Here is a 17,283-nt window from a genome sequence, read left to right as displayed (position 1 = left end):
TAGCCAGATGAGCTTATGATAATGGGTTAGGCTTCAACCAGAATGTTCATGTAAAAGCTCTTGAGTTACTTCAGATTTTCTGGGCAAATGTTCTCATGCGCCAGAGGCTTTGGATAAAGGTTAGATTCAGTCGGGCCTAGGAGACATGTAAGAGCTCTGGCAGCAAAGTGGCTAAGTGCTTGGCTGCTAACCTAAAGAAAGATGTGGCGGTCTGCTTCTGTAAAGATTACAGCCTTGGAAACCCTCTGGGACAGTTCTACTCTGTCCTCTAGGGTCGCTATGAGTCAAAATTGACTCCACTGCAGTGGGTTTGTTTTGTTTTGTTTTTGGAAGGGGGACATTTTCTTGGCTAAAATGTCCACTGAAGGCTCAGTAGACTGTGAGCTATTGAGGACAAGAATGTAACTTTGACATTATTAATTTATGTAAGTACAGTGCCTATTGTTTAGCACGTAGTGTTTGGTTAGTAAATGCTTGTTGAATGGATTAACTTGGCTGATACTGAAAATGTGAATTAAATTTGGCTGGTAGAACATTGTAAACACAATGGAAAGGAAGATTAGTCAGGAAGAGAAGTGTCACTTTGTTTTCCTTAAATGTCCATGGACAAGAGACTTAACTGATTTGAGAGTAGAGTCACTGCAATACTTATTAGTTTCTCAGGGTCATTCCACTGTAGGGATTATAAAGGACAGAAGACTTCCAATATGACAGTACTGTGGCTGTGCCATAGACTGAGGGACATTCAGACAGATAGACTTTCACACCTGTGAATTTATTCCTGTGGATAGAAAAGCAGCAGTGAAAGTAGAGAATCATGTGGCATTCTGTCCATATATGCAGATGTCTCATGTAAACAGAATAAGCAAATATGCATATAGGTCATCAAGGGGCGGTGATAAGGAATATAAACCAAAAAAACAAACCACTGCTATTGAGTCAATTCCGACTCATAATGATCCTACAGGACAGAGTAGAACTGCCCCTATATGGTTTCCAAGGCTGTAAATCTTTATGGAAGCAGACTGCCACATTTTTCTCCCATGATATTGGATATACCAAAAACCAAAACCAAACCCATTGCGATCAAGTTGATTCCAACTCATAGCAATCCTATCACAACCCTATAGGACAGAGTAGAACTGCCCCGTAGGGTTTCCAAGGAACGGTTGGTGGATTCGAACTGCTGACCTTTTGATTAGCAGCCAGGCTCTTAACCACTGCATCAACAGGGCACCATATTAGATATAAGGGATATATAATCTTACAAGCTAAGGGTAGGGTTGGGCTACTCAGAACTTACAGCCCAGGACAACTTGGTCCGAAGTGTACAGATAAAATTTTATCAGGGAGGAGGTGGGCGAATAATAAAAAAAGTAGTTCTGACATCCATTGGCTATCACGATCTTGTACACAGGATCTAAACCTAGAATGATTGTGAAGAAATTACTTAACTCTGCCATCTTTCATTTTATAATCTCTGGAATGAGGATAAAAATATTCTTGTATTCAATCAGTTGTTCATTTACTCATTTAGTCAATAATTACTGATGAAACAAACACCTACTACATGCCAAGCATTCAAATTTTCAGACTGATAATGAAGATTAAAAGAGAGGATAAATGTAAGGTCCAATATGTGGCACAAAATAAATGCTCAATAAATGGTAACTATTAAATGCCTTGGGGCCCTGGTGGCGCAGTGGTTAAGAGCTCAGCTGCTAACCAAAGCATTGGCCGTTCAAATCTACCAGCCACTTCTTGGAAACTCCGTGGGGCATTTCTACTCTGTCCTGTAGGGTCGCTATGAGTCGGAATCAACTCGACAGCAAAGGGTTAGGTTTGGTTTTTGTTATTAATACCTTGGAGTCCGTGGGTGGTACAAACAGTTAACACAGTTGGCTACTAACCAAAAGGTTGGAGGTTTGAGTCTGCCCATAGCTGCCTTGGAAGAAAGGATTTGTGATATATTTTTGAAAAATCAGCCACTGAAAACCATATGGAGCATAACTCTACCCTGATACATATGGGTCACCGTAAGTTGGAGTTGACTCAGTGCCAGCTGGTGTTATTAATGCCTTGCTGTTCCTCCAAGCATTCCAATACGGTATTTTTAAATTAATGTGAAGATGTGACCAACCTGTACCACACCTACCACCCACTTCATAGTTCTTAGCAAGATTGACTTCACACTAACCTTAACATAAATTTCTCAGGAATCATGGATTACAAAGCTTTCATCTGCATGAAGGTTCAGACCAGAAAGTTAAAAAGAACCTAGTTTTTTTAAAAAAAAACGTTTTCTGGTGAAGACAATTACTCAGCTTCCAATGAAGTCTTCTATCCTCTAAGTGTACATGTAGGGTTTTCTTTGACCAAAGCTGTTCTCTGAAAGGAATATAAGATGTAGACTTGATTTCACTGACTTAGAATCTTTAAAGCTAGCACAGACTTTAACTATTAGGAAAGTCACAATGAGCAAGCAGTGGTTTGTGTGATGTCTATGGTCTTCAGTCAAAAACAATTTTACTCCTTCTTATTTCCTACTGAAGAACTCATTGTGATAATGCCCTTCCTCATTCTAAATCTCCTCCCAGCAGACCCATTGTTAATGCTAATTGGTTAAAATAAGAACAACTTGTAGTCAGTTCATCGTGCTGTTACGTAAGCTAGTCTCTTTTATCAGAACAGAAGGTGTGAGGGAGTGTTTGCTGCTGAGAATTGGGTTGCTGGTAACATTGGGCTCCAAATAAACAAAGCATCCCTGATGGTTTTGTTGTAAATAATACTGAGAAATTAAAAATGAAGGCTAACCAAGTTTCCCTTTTCCTCTGTCGATCGATGCTCGGCCCACTGTAACCGTCGTCCAGAACGGCTACACGCCTTTGCACCAGGCCGCCCAGCAGGGCCACACACACATCATCAACGTCCTGCTCCAGCACGGGGCCAAGCCCAACGCCACCACCGCGGTAAGATAGACACGGCTGCTCTCGCCACACTTTTCTTCTTCCTTCTCTCCTGCCACGGTGGCCTCTTGTCTGAGCTGAGTTTTAATACACCCTCCTTAAATAAGCCACGGAACTTTAGAGAAGTCAAGTTGGAAAGCCTTTTGAGAAGTCAGAGTGACTTCACTGAGAGTGTTTGCTGGGGAGGGAGAATGGGCAGCCTGACTCCGGAGTCTTCTCTCTGGAGAGAGGGACCTCCCATTTGGGCTGTTTGAACATGCTGGGCTAACAGCTGGCTCTCAGATGTGAGCGAGAGTCTGTCCCTCCCTCCTGGCCTTCTTAAGGTAGCACAGTTTCAGTGGCTGCTGGTTTAGACAAAGCTCATTGAAATGTGGAGCCATTGAAATGTAAACTAAGCGCTGCAATTAAACAAACAGGGATCCCAAGTGGCCGGGGCTGGAGCCTGGATTGCTGGCTTTTGTTATTTGGCTGCATAGTGACCTGCACAGCTGTGTTCCCTACGGTCACATCTTACCTGCAGCAGATGGTGTGACTTCTGATGAGGAATAAGTGCACCTCTTACTTGCTGATAGTTTTTGGAGGCACCCACCGCAACTCAAGAGGCACTTTCATTAGCACAACATAGGATCTGTAGAGATATTTGACAACCTTAGGGTTAAAGCGTCAAGTGCTTTTTATTAGAAACAGCGGGCAGATGTGTTAAGCTTGTTGTGTTACCATGGTGACCTGGGCTATAGACTAAAGAAGTTACAAAGACAGATTTAGATGTAATGGTAAAAACTAGTGATTTTCCTAAGCTGTGCCTTGTTTTGGAAGGAAATGCTGGCTCATGCAGAGAAACGGGTGATCTCATTGGCTCTCATCACAGTCCTCCCTCTCGTTTCTCACTGTCTTCTCTCTTTCACTCTCTCTTCAGAATGGCAACACTGCCCTGGCCATCGCTAAGCGTCTGGGCTACATCTCCGTGGTCGACACCCTGAAGGTTGTAACTGAGGAGGTCACCACCACCACCACAGTGAGTACAAGTCACTGATCATCTTCTGCTCTGTTGTCCTGGTTTTCAATTAACGTACTTTTTCACTTACAAAATGTTTTGAGCTTCTTTTGGTGATTACCTGGTAGAACATATATAGAAGTATGCAGATGTAAATGCATGTACCCACAATATGTGCAGGAGTTTTAGCTTCTTTTAATCAACATAAATCCATATAAAATGTGTGAATGTAATTGAATGTTTAGCTCTTTTTCCTGTGACTCACTTCATTTTTCTGGCTCCTCTGCCCTTTTGCTCTAGTTGCTTGTGACACCTACTGCTGGCAAAGTGGTAGAACACTCCACAGCAAACTTCTGGAAAGATGCTGGCTTCAGCGTCCCTGGAGGGACCCTGAACCAATACCATACTCACTACTGGGTCAAATTGTACTCCCTTTGAGAACAGTTCATCCATACTCATCTTATTTCTAATTATTAATTTTTATTCAAAGAGTGTGCTTTACATGTTCTTGATAGATGGAACTGAGCTTGTATCATGAAGAGTACATATTTTAATTTTTTTACTTTCACTGTTTTAAATACAATTATTGATTCTTTAGGAGAGAACAGTGATTGTCATTGGCCTTTGCCAGAGAAACTCTAGAAGAGTGACAGCTATAATGAGTTCTAATGCTCTTGGACTGTTGAGTTAGAGCAAAGCTTAAAGGAGGCCTCCTAAGAGGGGAGCTCATAACTTAAAGTGGAAATGCTATTTGCACTTATTTATTAACTTTTTACCTTGAAGCATGAACGCAAAGACCACAGCTCTTTATCTTTGTAAAGTAGAAAAATAGAACAATAGTGAAACATTAGATATTCCTTAGAGACAAAAAGATTGTAAATCAACAAATAAAAAATTCTGAACGAGGTTCTAGCGTATGCCTCAAGCTAGGAATGATGCATATAGCATTTTGGAAGGCTTAGTTCTTTTGATAGATGTGAGGAAAAAGAAACGAATTTTGTTCTTCATGCCAACAGCAAGTCCCTGTTGACATACACTGAGGTAGATGGAATACAACTGGTTCAATGTGAAGTTTTAAATAGAGTGGGATAGGATTTATTAATGAACTGTAAGACAGACTGAATTTAGATGGCAGAGAATAGCACTGCATATTTTCTCAAGCAAAATCATTCAACCTTTGGCCAATACACCACAAATATTTTTAAAGACTTAAAGGATAGTTTTAGTAAATTATATGAGAGAAAAACATGTCTTGTCATTGCCTAGCACCATGCTTGTGGGTCACTTTATACTTGTTAGTTGCCATTGAGTTGATGCCGACTCTATGTATGCAGAGTAGAACTGTGCTCCACAGAGTTTTCAAGGCTGGACCTTTTGGAAACAGATCACCAGGGCTGTCTTCCAAGGTGCCTCTAGGTGGGTTCAAACTGCCAATCCTTCAGCTAGTAGTCAAACATTTAACCATTTGTGCCACTGTACACACAGTGACTGAATCTTAATGGCCTTTTTCTTACTTTATGATTTCTTATACCAGAAAAATCTTCATATTAGAGGGCATGTCAGTCTGTTTGCTATCCTTGGAACCATGTGTACAGCACAGAAAAATGAAGCCTTTAATGGCAAGATTGACCAAGCACATATCTGTCTTAAAAGTTGTTTTGTGTCAACTCTGTTATCTTTTTCATGCTCTGGGAATCATCTATGTACACTTTTATCACGTTACCACTAGATGGCAAAGTTGCATCTTTTTGCTGTCTTGGGCCTGCTTTTCTTCTATTTATTTCATTAACTAATTCATTCGTTCAGTGTTTACTGGATATAAAATATGGGCTGGGTTGTGTGCCGAGTGCTGAAGAGTTATCTGTGGCTAAAACATTACTCCTCCCACAAATAATTTACCATGTAGTGGCAGATGAGAATGACATTTATGTTTTTCAAGGAAATAAATTCTTTAATAACAAAACTAAGTAACTTAAATGTCCAGTTTCAAAGAGATCGGTATTATAAATATTACTCAGAGTGAATGACTTTAAACACAAAGATATATTTAAAAGAGGAGCATTTAGCTTTCTAATACTGTCTCTAAACAGATTCTCAAATCCTTCTCAGAAATGCAACATATGGTCAGCTTCCAGCACATCTAGCTCTTGCAGGATCTAAAAACTACTCCTTAGAACCCTGAGCTTTAATTTGTTTCTGGTGACTATTATTCTCTGCACTGCCCAGCTGAGCGTTGCTCCAACAAAGAACACTGTACTTACAAGTCAAGTTTCTAGGTGAAAAGCCAACAAGCAAATATAAAACTAACAGCATTTCCACTTTCAGTTATGAGAACAAGGAATGGTAGCTCACATTAACTACCAAGTACTCTCAGCGGGTGGTTTTAGTGGCCGCATGTTCTGATGCTGCACTCTCTTTATTTTCTGTTTCTCTTAGAATTAGGTTCCTCTCTTAGAGCTGAGTTCTCTTATAATTGTGAGTTTTATTGATTCATCAAGTAGAATATGGGGTATGGGTTGAAAGTATAAACTTATCTGTTACATGAGTCTACTTCTTACTTTATACTTCCTCTCTTTGGGAAAAGGTTTTCAATCTTGCCTTTTCCACATAGTATGTTATTTATTAATGACATTAAAAATAAAAATTAATATTTAGTAATTACAAATATTCCAGGCATTAAGGGCAGATCTAGGATTTAAATTTGGGTTTCAGATTCCAAAACCCATGTTCTTAGCCACTTTGCAATATCTGATCTTGGCTCCGCTAAAGCTGTAGCAGCAGATTGCTAGAAGTAGCTTAACAGGAATTATTGTGAAAGAAATGTTTTCTTCTGCTTTTCAACAATAAAGCATAAATAGTGCTCTTTATGGATTTTTATGAAAGCATCATATTCAGTATAATTTTCTAAAGTCTTGGACTCACTAAAAATAATTTGGAACTACTAACTGATGATAGCAATTAGTGCAAGAGACAATTTAATAATTATGTAAATTAATAATAAAGTTTAATGTTTATAATATTTAAATTTAGTAGTTAGATTATAGCTATACAATTAACATAATTTCACTTCAGTTGGATTCATATGATGTCGAGCAGCCATGTGAGTTCTCTTTAATCAGAGAAAGTTTCCTTTGCTATTTCTCCTTCCAGAATTCTTTATCCCAAAGTATGAACAAACTCATTGTGTAGAGAGAAGAGTAAAGCAGCAGTTTGTAAAGGAAAAGTCACCCTGAAACATTTTGGAGTCGTAGCTTGTTGCCTTGACCTTCACTTCTCTAATTTTACTTTGCAAAACCTAGGAGGGGACATGAGACAGTTTAACATTCTCTTGGGATTACAATCACTTTATGTTTGCTGGAATGGACATCAGAAGGTAGGGACACATTTTTGGCAGCAGAAGCCACCAAGACCAATCTCCTAGTGCAACTTGGAGAACTATGAGATATGATGCATCTGCTTTACTTATCAACCAGTTATGACCAATGATTTTATTATTTGCATAATTCTAAAATGATCATATTTTATGGTGCATGTAGTCATGGAGGAGCCCTGGCGGCACAGTGGTTATGAGTTTGGCTGCTAACTAAAAAGGTCAGCAGTTTGAATTCACCATCTACTCCTTGGAAACCCTGTGGGGCAGTTCTACTCTGTCCTGTCGGGTCACTATGAGTCGGAATTGACTCAATGGCTACGGGTTTGGTTTTCTGGTAATGTCCATGACTATAGGAAAACAGGTATTGATAATTCTGACTCAGCAATGGGTTTGGTTTTTGTGTGTTTTTTTTTGTAGTCAGTGATATGTAGAGCATAAATCACTAAAAAATTACTAAAATAAAAATACTATATGTTACCACTTAAACATTAGGGAATTACATAACAAGCAATTAAGAAAATGTAAATATTCAAAGTCCTAAATGTTATTTGATACCATAATGAATGCAATAAATACATGTAAAGTCATTTGCAACCTTTTGAGGTGGGGCCAAGATATCTTCTCTTTGAATATAGATGCATTGACTAGAAGGCTAAATTGTTCTTGCACAAACAACGTCAATAATACTATATATATATTACATATATAATGTGTGTGCATCTCTTATAATACCTGTATATATCTGTAGTATTTATATATCCTTATATTATCTTAAAGAGGTGCTACATTGAGTACAGAATCCATTTAAACTTTTGGCATATTTTTTCCAATTTGTTGTAGTTGTCTCAACACTTACTTGGGTAACAGTTATTCTTAATGTCTCACCTTTGTTGAAACTTTCCAAAACATTTAACTTAGTTTTTATATAAGAAATATCATTTATTTAATATTTAGTTTAACTACCAAAATTAAATTAACATGTACAATTAGCATAAATAGTTTTGGCAACAAAAACTAGTTTAGCCTGTACCTCAAGTGATGAGAGCAGAAGTGTGTGGGCATTAGAAGGTGGCATACTAGTTAATATCACCCATCATACTATGGGGCTTGGTGAGTGTGTGGTACAAAGGAGATGACTGACCAGAGAAATTGGCTAAGTGGAGTCAGTTAAGCATGTTTTTTCTTATGCACAGAGCAAACCAATAATACCTGCCATTTATAAACAGCATGGTAAATACTCATGTTTTATTTTCTACATCTTTGCCATATATATTAAAAACTCATTATTAAGTCTTCCTTCCACCTATCATATCCTGTTTATTTTATCTTATTATCTGATGTAATTGCACACTACTAAACTTGTGCATAGTATACTATTCATTTTAATTTTTAAAGACCATAGAGTCTTACATTCTGTAGCAGAAGAGGATGTCCATGATGATTTAATTATATCCTTGTTTTCTATGTACTATTCAGATGCATTTACATATTCATGCTTCTGTAATCAAGCTTTCAAAGGATACTTCCTTTAAAAGGAAAATATACATTCTTATACTATTACTCATGAGTAGGAAGATTTGTCACTCATTCAATAAATATTCAGGTCAAGCACTATGTTATGTATTAATGTATACTCTATTTACTGCCTTGCATATAGAGGGCATTTTTAATATCTATGCAGAAAAAAAATTGATAACCAGTATGGTCACTGTTGTATTGCTTCTTCTGCTGACAAATATGTGGCTGATAATCACTCTGATAGCATACAGTGACCAAACTAAAGCAAAGTTACTTCCACTCTCACAAGTTCAAAGAAAATATGGTCTCATCATCAGCATCTAAAGATAGAAACCAAAGCTATCAGCCAATCTAACGTTCTGTAATACCAAACAAACAAACAAAAAAAAACAAAAAAACAAAAAAGGGTGCTAAACTGAGCTGTACTACAGACCCACCTGAGGAACTTTTTAAAAATACCCATAGCTGAGCCCCATTCCCAGGGATTCTAATTTAACTGTTCTGTGATGCAACCCTAACAAAAGTATTTTTTTTAATTCTTCTAATTATTTAGAAAATATTTCCATCAATTATTTTCAAACATAGAAGCATCCTTTTGTAGAAATTATTCCCTGCAAAAGGCAAAGACTCTAGGACATTTCTGCAAAAATGGGCTTTCTGGTATAACTTCATACGGCAGACATCCTTTCACATTTTTGATTCATTTTATTTACACTAAGATATTTACATACAAAAGTGTTCTTAAGAAGTTTTAATAGGATGTCATGGTAGGACTGTCTCAATCTCATATTCTAAATGCAAATTTTTTTGTGCAATTTATACACTTTCTCTAATACCAAAAAAAAAAAAAAAAAAGGCTCAAATCAGGCTGTACAACAGACCCGCCTGAGGAACTTTTTTTAAAATGCCCATAGCTAGGCCCCATTCCCAGGGATTCTAATTTAATTGCTCTGTGATGGAACCCTAACAACAGTATTTTTTTTAATTCTTCTAATAATTCTAATATGCCAAAGTTGAGAACTGCCAACATAGAACACTGGTTATAATTTATCTGTGTGAAATATACCAATGAAAATTTATAATATGACATAATGATCAAATAGCACATTATAGTAGCCTGTGTGAATTCATTCATTCAACACATGTTTATTGCCTACCTTCTAGTCTTCAGATCCTTGGATGGATGCTTTTGTCTTTCCTACATCATTGTATTTGTTTTCAGTGAATAAAACACTGTGAAATCATTTAAACATCACAAGCAGCATGCCTTCATCTGGATGACATAGACTTTCTTGGTTCACTCCTGTTCTTTTGTGATTCCACCCAAAGGGAAATCTATTTAATCATTACGTGGGTTTCAAGTGTATTTTTTGCATAACTTTATATTGTCAGTTTCTTCAGTTTATCTTCCAGAAGCATCTACGGTGTTTTAGGTTCTGTGGAAACAGTCTTACTCTTAAATGACTCACTGTAATGTGGGAGGGCAGATACAGTTGTGTATGATGTGATACATCAGGGACTAGCACAGGGATGCCGTAAGAGCACATAGCAGCAGATAAACATAGTTAAACACATAAACTCATAGGCGACAGCTGGGGAAGCTTTCTCCAAGGAAGTTACATCTAATATGAGCCAAGAAAATAGGGGAAAGAAGATTTCTGGTAGAGGAAAGAAAGAATATGTAGAAAAACTCAGGCTTGAGAGAACAGGATCTGTCAATAAATGTAGTTCATGGTGTAGCATGAAGTGAGAGGGGAGGCCTGCTGATCTTTCCTTACTTGATCATGAGAGGTCAGAGCCGGTTCATTTAGTGTTGTCCTGAAGAAAGTGAGGAGCCACTGAAGGGTTAATGCAGTATCTGATATCTGCTTCCATGGACATATTATACATATATAAATATAGTTTTCAAATAATTAGTTGAATTTCCTTGCAAAGATATTTGGAGTTCTCCATTGTTTTTGGAATGAAAAAAAGTGGTGCTAGGAAACATTATAGCAATTCAGGGAAGTATGTATGTAACACCTGTGTAGCAAAACTTAAAAACCTATTTATTATACTGTGGTGTCTTTAACTGAAAAGTTTACACTTAAGACTCAAGGAATTAAGCTTTTAAATCTCCACACAGTTGCCATAATCGTGCCACAGTGGATGCACTTAATACATGTTCAATACCAAAGCTAAAGATACGACTTTTAGAGTAAACAGTCTTTAGTTGATGTTTAAAGTCATGAAACTTGGATTTTTATCTTTTTTTTTTTTTTAAGTCACTGTGGTACCCTGCTGTCTAGAATAGCACCTGACATGCAGTCAGTACTCAAAATATTTCTTGAGTGCATGAATGACTAAAAAGTTAAGAGGCCCTTCATTTTCATTTTAAAGTTGATTTAATATTGAATTGTAATAAAATAATAAATTATGCTAGCTAATATTTATTGAGTGCTTCATATGCCAAGCACTATAAAATAGTACATATACTATTTCATTTAAATGTCATAACAATCCTATGAAGTACAACTATTACCCTTGTTTTTGAGATGAGGAAATTGAGATACAGAGAGATTAGGGGATTTGCCAAGGCCTCATAGCTAGTAAGTGATGAAGTTAGAATTTGAACCCAGGCAGTTGGATTCCAGAGCCCGGTCTCAACCTTACAGCATACATGAGGAATGAAAGGCAGTGGATTTGAAATATCCATGGAAGGCAAATAGGCAACAAATCAGAATTGTAGCCCGATGACATACTGTAAAGATTGATATTCTGCTCTTGATCCTCTCATCCCAGAAGATGTGTCACGTTTTCTGCCCAAATGCCTTGTGTCTTTCACATTGTTTACAACTTATTTTACAATGGCTTTGCTTTTAATAAATTGCATATGCTCATTACCTCTTTTTAAAACTTTCTGGAGACATTACTTAATTCATTTTAAGGAAGCCCCGAAAACATTAATCTGCTGTCTCAGTATGACTAATTATTAATACTATTGCTAAATAATTTATGTTTCAAATGGGAACTCAAAATAATGAACTTTCTTTTGTACAATTTCACTGTAGTAAATAATCATTTATCTTCAGAAAGAACAAATGGGTTTTCATGAAAGAGGATAAGAGAACAAGCTTACAAAACCTACACGTGGAAAAGATGGAACGTTCAGTGCCTCGTGGCTTGCTGCTGCTATTGAGTATGACTTCCCCTGCAATTCTTTTGATCTTTGGTTTTGTTTTGTTTTTGACTTATGCGTTGATGATTTTGTCTTTCCAGACTATCACTGAAAAACACAAGCTAAATGTTCCTGAGACGATGACTGAGGTTCTTGACGTTTCTGATGAAGAGGGTAAGAGTTTTACTAAACCTTCTATAACATCAGTCATGCTCTTAAACAAGGGAAAACCATCCTTTTTTTTTTTTTGCTCCAGGGACAAAGCTGGTACAGTGGGTAGATGACAGTATCTTAACCTTTAGAGTCACTGGTCTTCACCATTTTCTCAGTACTTCAGCCATTTGTGGAGGGGACTGAGGGAATTCAAAATAGCATATTTTCCCTCATGTAATCTTTAGTGTCTTATTAAAATACAAGAACTGGAAAGAGGAGGGAATGAGAAAATCTGTTAAAATACTATCTAATAATTATTATTAATTTTATTTTAATTATGGTAAAATATATTATTATTGAAATGCCTTAAAGTAAAAAAAAAAAAAAAAACCTTAAAGTATAGTCTATCAAAGGGATATTAAGACATCTTTGCTTTCTTAAAGTAAACTCTATCAAAGGGACATTGAAACATCTCTACTTTCTGAGTGGTTAAAATGTACAGAATTTATTTTAAATTCAGAGAAAAAGAGCCTTAGAGGAGGTTGAAAAACAGCACAGCAGTAAATAGTACAGATTCAGCATAAGAGTTAGATTCTATAAATTAGAAAATCTGGCCTATATAGTCTTAGAGTTGATGAAAACCCTTACGGCAATGGATTTCAAACAACATTCTGAGAAGCCTGTTCTGGAAGGAGCCCTAGAGACTGCCTGCGGCCGAGTGGAGCAGGGTACTGGAGCTAGAGATCCAGCCCCAGGTGTCTGGCTTCTCACCTCTAATTCAGCTACAGCAGTTGACTATTTGTTTCAGATTTTGAATTTCTATGTACTATTCCATTAGAACAAAAAATCTGCCACTAAAAAATGCCAAAAGCAGCATATAAAGTATGCAATCAAGTTTCAATAGTGCAGCTATTAGTCAAATGTACATGTCTAAAAAATCATTTATGTACCTACCTATATGGCAGATACATGTATGAAAAACTATTGCCATAAAGGATGATACTAATTCCAATTCTAATTGCATTTATTAATTAGTTTTTTTAATTGTATTATTTTATTTTATTAATTAGAAATATTACTGGCATTTCTTTAGGTTCTTTAAGATATAACTGTAAGGTAAAACTATACAATGAGATGTGCTTATTTGGAACCAGTTTATTAAATTACATATTGGTAATAGGCATTGAGTTTGTTCAATTTTTTTAAGAGCTTATGACAAGAATGAACAATGTTAGATCAATGCATTATTATGAGTAAATTCAAAGGTACTGCCAAAGCTATCTGTCACTTGTATTTATTATAATAATTTGTGTTCCATCCTAATACTTGCCAATTAATTTTCAGCATTTGTATATGCACACCATATTTTGTTTCATGGGATCATCTTTCTTATCTTCACTTGTATGTTGAACAGCTTTTAAACATCTTGGTGACCACTATAATGATGGGGAAGCATTTAGTGATTCAGGTACCATTAGAGGAAATTGTTGAAGTGAAAGCTTTTCTTTGCCATTTCTTTTTCTTTACTCAGTAGAAAGAACTTGCTTAATATCTAAATCTGGGTGCCTATACTAATCTGTTTCATTTGAAATTGCATGTATAATATGGGTGTGATTATGTAGGTGTGCATTTGTGTGTTAATTTAACTTGGAAGCATAAAGCCATAAATTACTTATATTGTTAATGATTTTGCAACTGTTATTGAAGTCTATTAACATAATTAAATGATCTAATAAACATTATGTAAATATTTTGGCAAAACTAGTATTTCTTCTCAGAATATAAATTCAAAGAAAAAAGAATTCTTTAAACTTAACATTAAACTAACATGAACAAGCTAATGACTGAGACTGATTGAAATGAGTGCAGTTCATATCATCATTCTTACCTGAAGATATACTTTAGGTGTGGTGAAAAATAGTAAATTAATGGTTATAATATGATATTTAAAGTAATAGTTATAATAGCAGAAATAGAGATAAAGTAACAAACTCAATCAAAACCAAACCCATCGCCGTCGAGTTGATTCCGACTCATAGCGACCATATAGGACACAGTAGAACTGCCCCATAGGGTTTCCAAGGCTGTAAATCCTTACAGAAGCAGACGGCCACGTCTTTCGCCCGCAGAGCAGTTGGTGGGTTTGAACTGCCAACCTTTTGGTTAGCAGCCGAGAGCTTTAATCACTGCACCCCCAGGGCTCCTAAAGTAACAAAGTTACCTTTAAAAATTATCTAGGGTGAACTTTGGCATATAAAGGAAAAATGAACAATATGAAAATATTATCTAGTAAGAAGTTTCCAAAGTACATGGGGTACTGCTTTAAGCAAACCCTTTAAGTGAACATAAAGTCAGATAAATTAGATATTATTTAATTTAAAAATAATTCTTGTTTATGAAATAATTGATGAAAAATTCCATTAGCTAATGCATTTAAAGTATTTACTGGGTTTACAGCATTTCCATTTATATGCAACAGCTTCTTGGACCTGACACTACATAAAATACGATGTAGCTGTAACATTCTGTGAATTTTTAAAAAAGCTGTTATCTACTAAAAAAGTATTTGTGAGAAGAAATTTCAATTTCAGAGAAATATTGGCTAATGATCAAAAACTTGTACACATTTTTTTTTCTCTAAAGGAAATGCAAGTTTTTATTGGTAGGATATATTCTGAGTATTTTGAAGTAAACTTTTTCATGCAAAGAATTAATATAAAGGAATTTGGATGCTTGACATTCCCAACCTTTTAATGTTTTGTGAGGTTAAGTGTTTTCATGGAACCTGCCAGTGTTCATGTGGACACTTGCAGCTACACGTGTTTGAAATGTATTACCCAGTCCTTGTTTTCTCTACAAAAAAGAAGCAAACCCAAGTGTTTCAGAGTAGAACTGTGCCCCACAGGATTTTCTGTACAGCATCTGCTATTTTAATGTAGTGTGTATTAATACCCGAAAGAGTATTCAAACTAGGTATAGATATCCTTTCAGGCTAATTTGCTACAGGAAAGCAATCAGCATTGTCACTCATGAGTCCGTTCAACAAACAGTGAATGTGGTGTTATTATGTGTAAAACCAAATAACTGGTACCATGGGGGAATTAAAGTGAACAGGGGGCATACATTCAAGAACCATATACATATTAGAAGAGATCATATATGAATGTGTTGTTAGTTTCCATTGAGTTGACTCTGACTCATGGTGACCCCGTGTACAACAGAACAGAGCACTGCCTTGTCCTGTGCCATCTTTATGATCACTGGTATGCTCAAATCTGCTGTTGTTGCCACTGTGTATTTTGAATGCCTTCCAACCTAGGGGGCTCATCTTCTAGCACTAAATAGACAATAATCTGTTGTGATCCATAGAGTTTTCATTGGCTAATTATCAGAAGTGTATCACCAGACCTTTCCTCCTAGCCTGCCTAAGTCTGGAAGCTCTGCTGAAACCTGTCCACCATGCGTGACCTTGCTGGTATTTGAAATACCAGTGGCATAGCTTCCAGCATCACAGCAACATGCAAGCCACCATAGTATTACAAAGTAACAGGCGGATGTTGGATGTATAAATTAAACGAAGTATAATTGAAGGCACTATCTCATAAGCTTCTCATATCTGCTTGAGGAGATGAGAGGAGGAAAAACTTAGCACAGTCTCATGGATTCTCTATAGGAGAGTGACACAAGCTCAGGGAGTGAAGAAGGAAGAGTATGAGAAGGCCCTGAGATAGGGAAGGCAGAATAGAGACACAGAGTGGCAAAATAATTCAGTCATTCAGTTTAGCTGAGGTATGAAAACAGATTGGGCTCAGTTGTGGAGTGTTTGCATTTGTGACTATAACGTTTGGGAAATTAGGATACAGTAAAGATTTTTTGATTAGTGATTGAAACAAATCTATTTTTTACAGAGATTAAACAGTGATGGTATACAGGGGTGTATTGGGAAGAAACTGGAAGGAAGCAGATTATCTGAGGGAAAGGAAAGCATTTACTACACATCTACAGTGCTATGTGCACTGTCTCATTTAGTCCCCATAGCATCCACATGAGATAGGCTAGGGATCCTCATCCCCTCATCTTTTCTTTTTCTTCCAGGTAAGGAAACTAAGACTTAGAAACATTAAACCCTTTCGTTACCAAATTTGTATTTCATTTTTTAAAATTTTTTTGATGGCTTGTGTTTTCAGTATTGGAATGCATGCTTACTAACTGTGTTGCAATTTGAGGTTGGTAATATGGATTTTGAGAAATATAATCTGGTAATACAATCCGTCAATGAGGCAAGTGGCACTTAGACGCCACAAATCTGTGGCATGACAGTATGCCACTGAGAACTAGGGAGATAATTTATTGCTGGCGCCTTTCCATTAGGTTACATGAGGAAACTCTGGTTTTCCAAATATGACACAGAAAAACCAGAACAAATCCATCAGTGCTCCCTAACTATCACACAGGAAAGCCATGATTATGTTTGCAAGCCTTATCTCACAGAAATAAAGGGAAAAAAGGCAAAAGTTTACAAAGCTAACACATCCAGGAAGTATCACCTAATAGAATACTCAACAACAATGAGGCTCCAACTCTGGTCTGCTGAGCATCATGCATTTCAAAAGGGACTCTCATAGTGACCCCATAGGATTTCCAAGGCTGTAAATCTCTATCGAAGCAGACTGCCTTATCTTTCTCCTGCAGAGCCGCTGGTAGTTTTGAACCACCAATGTTTCGGTCAGCCGTCGAGCACTTTAACCACTGTGCCATGAGAGCTCCCTAGGGTGTAGGCCAATGGTAACGAAAGGAGAAGGAAAACCCCAATTTAAATTGAACTTTTTTCAACTAAGATTCAATTTAAAAACCTTACTTGAAAAAACATTTATGCAAGTTTTCAGAGAGCTGTCAGAGTTATAAAATGTTTAAACTAAGTACATTTATATTTCTTTCTTTATGGTATATGCATTTTTAAAAAAATTATTTTTGCATTGTACAGAAAATGAAATTTAGATCATATTTTATTGATGTGTCAACACTTTGACCATTTTGTATAAATAAAAACAAAAGCTAGCAATCATTACGTTCTAGTACTCTGTTAAATATCCTGATTTATTTTATTTAATTCATATAACTA

General features: G+C 36.5%; 1 protein-coding gene across 24 annotated transcripts in view; it reads left to right on the top strand.

Moving 5' to 3' along the window:
- The window catches only part of ANK2 (ankyrin 2), a 773,539-nt gene that overhangs the window by 671,072 nt on the left and 85,184 nt on the right, over window positions 1–17,283 (top strand). For 19 of the 24 annotated variants that reach the window (XM_023740207.1, XM_023740209.1, XM_023740206.1 and 16 more), the window contains 3 exons: window positions 2,871–2,969; window positions 3,883–3,981; window positions 12,110–12,182. In XM_023740207.1, coding sequence (XP_023595975.1) covers window positions 2,871–2,969; window positions 3,883–3,981; window positions 12,110–12,182 — 271 coding nt within the window. Of the gene's footprint in view, window positions 1–2,870; window positions 2,970–3,291; window positions 3,740–3,882; window positions 3,982–12,109; window positions 12,183–17,283 lie in introns of those variants that run through there. The other 5 variants (XM_023740213.1, XM_023740210.1, XM_023740212.1 and 2 more) reach the window with 1 other exon arrangement.

The sequence above is a fragment of the Trichechus manatus genome, unplaced genomic scaffold (genome assembly GCF_000243295.1).
Source record: "Trichechus manatus latirostris isolate Lorelei unplaced genomic scaffold, TriManLat1.0 scaffold00150, whole genome shotgun sequence".
Lineage (NCBI taxonomy): Eukaryota > Metazoa > Chordata > Mammalia > Sirenia > Trichechidae > Trichechus > Trichechus manatus.
This window is presented reverse-complemented; position numbering and strand designations above follow the sequence as displayed.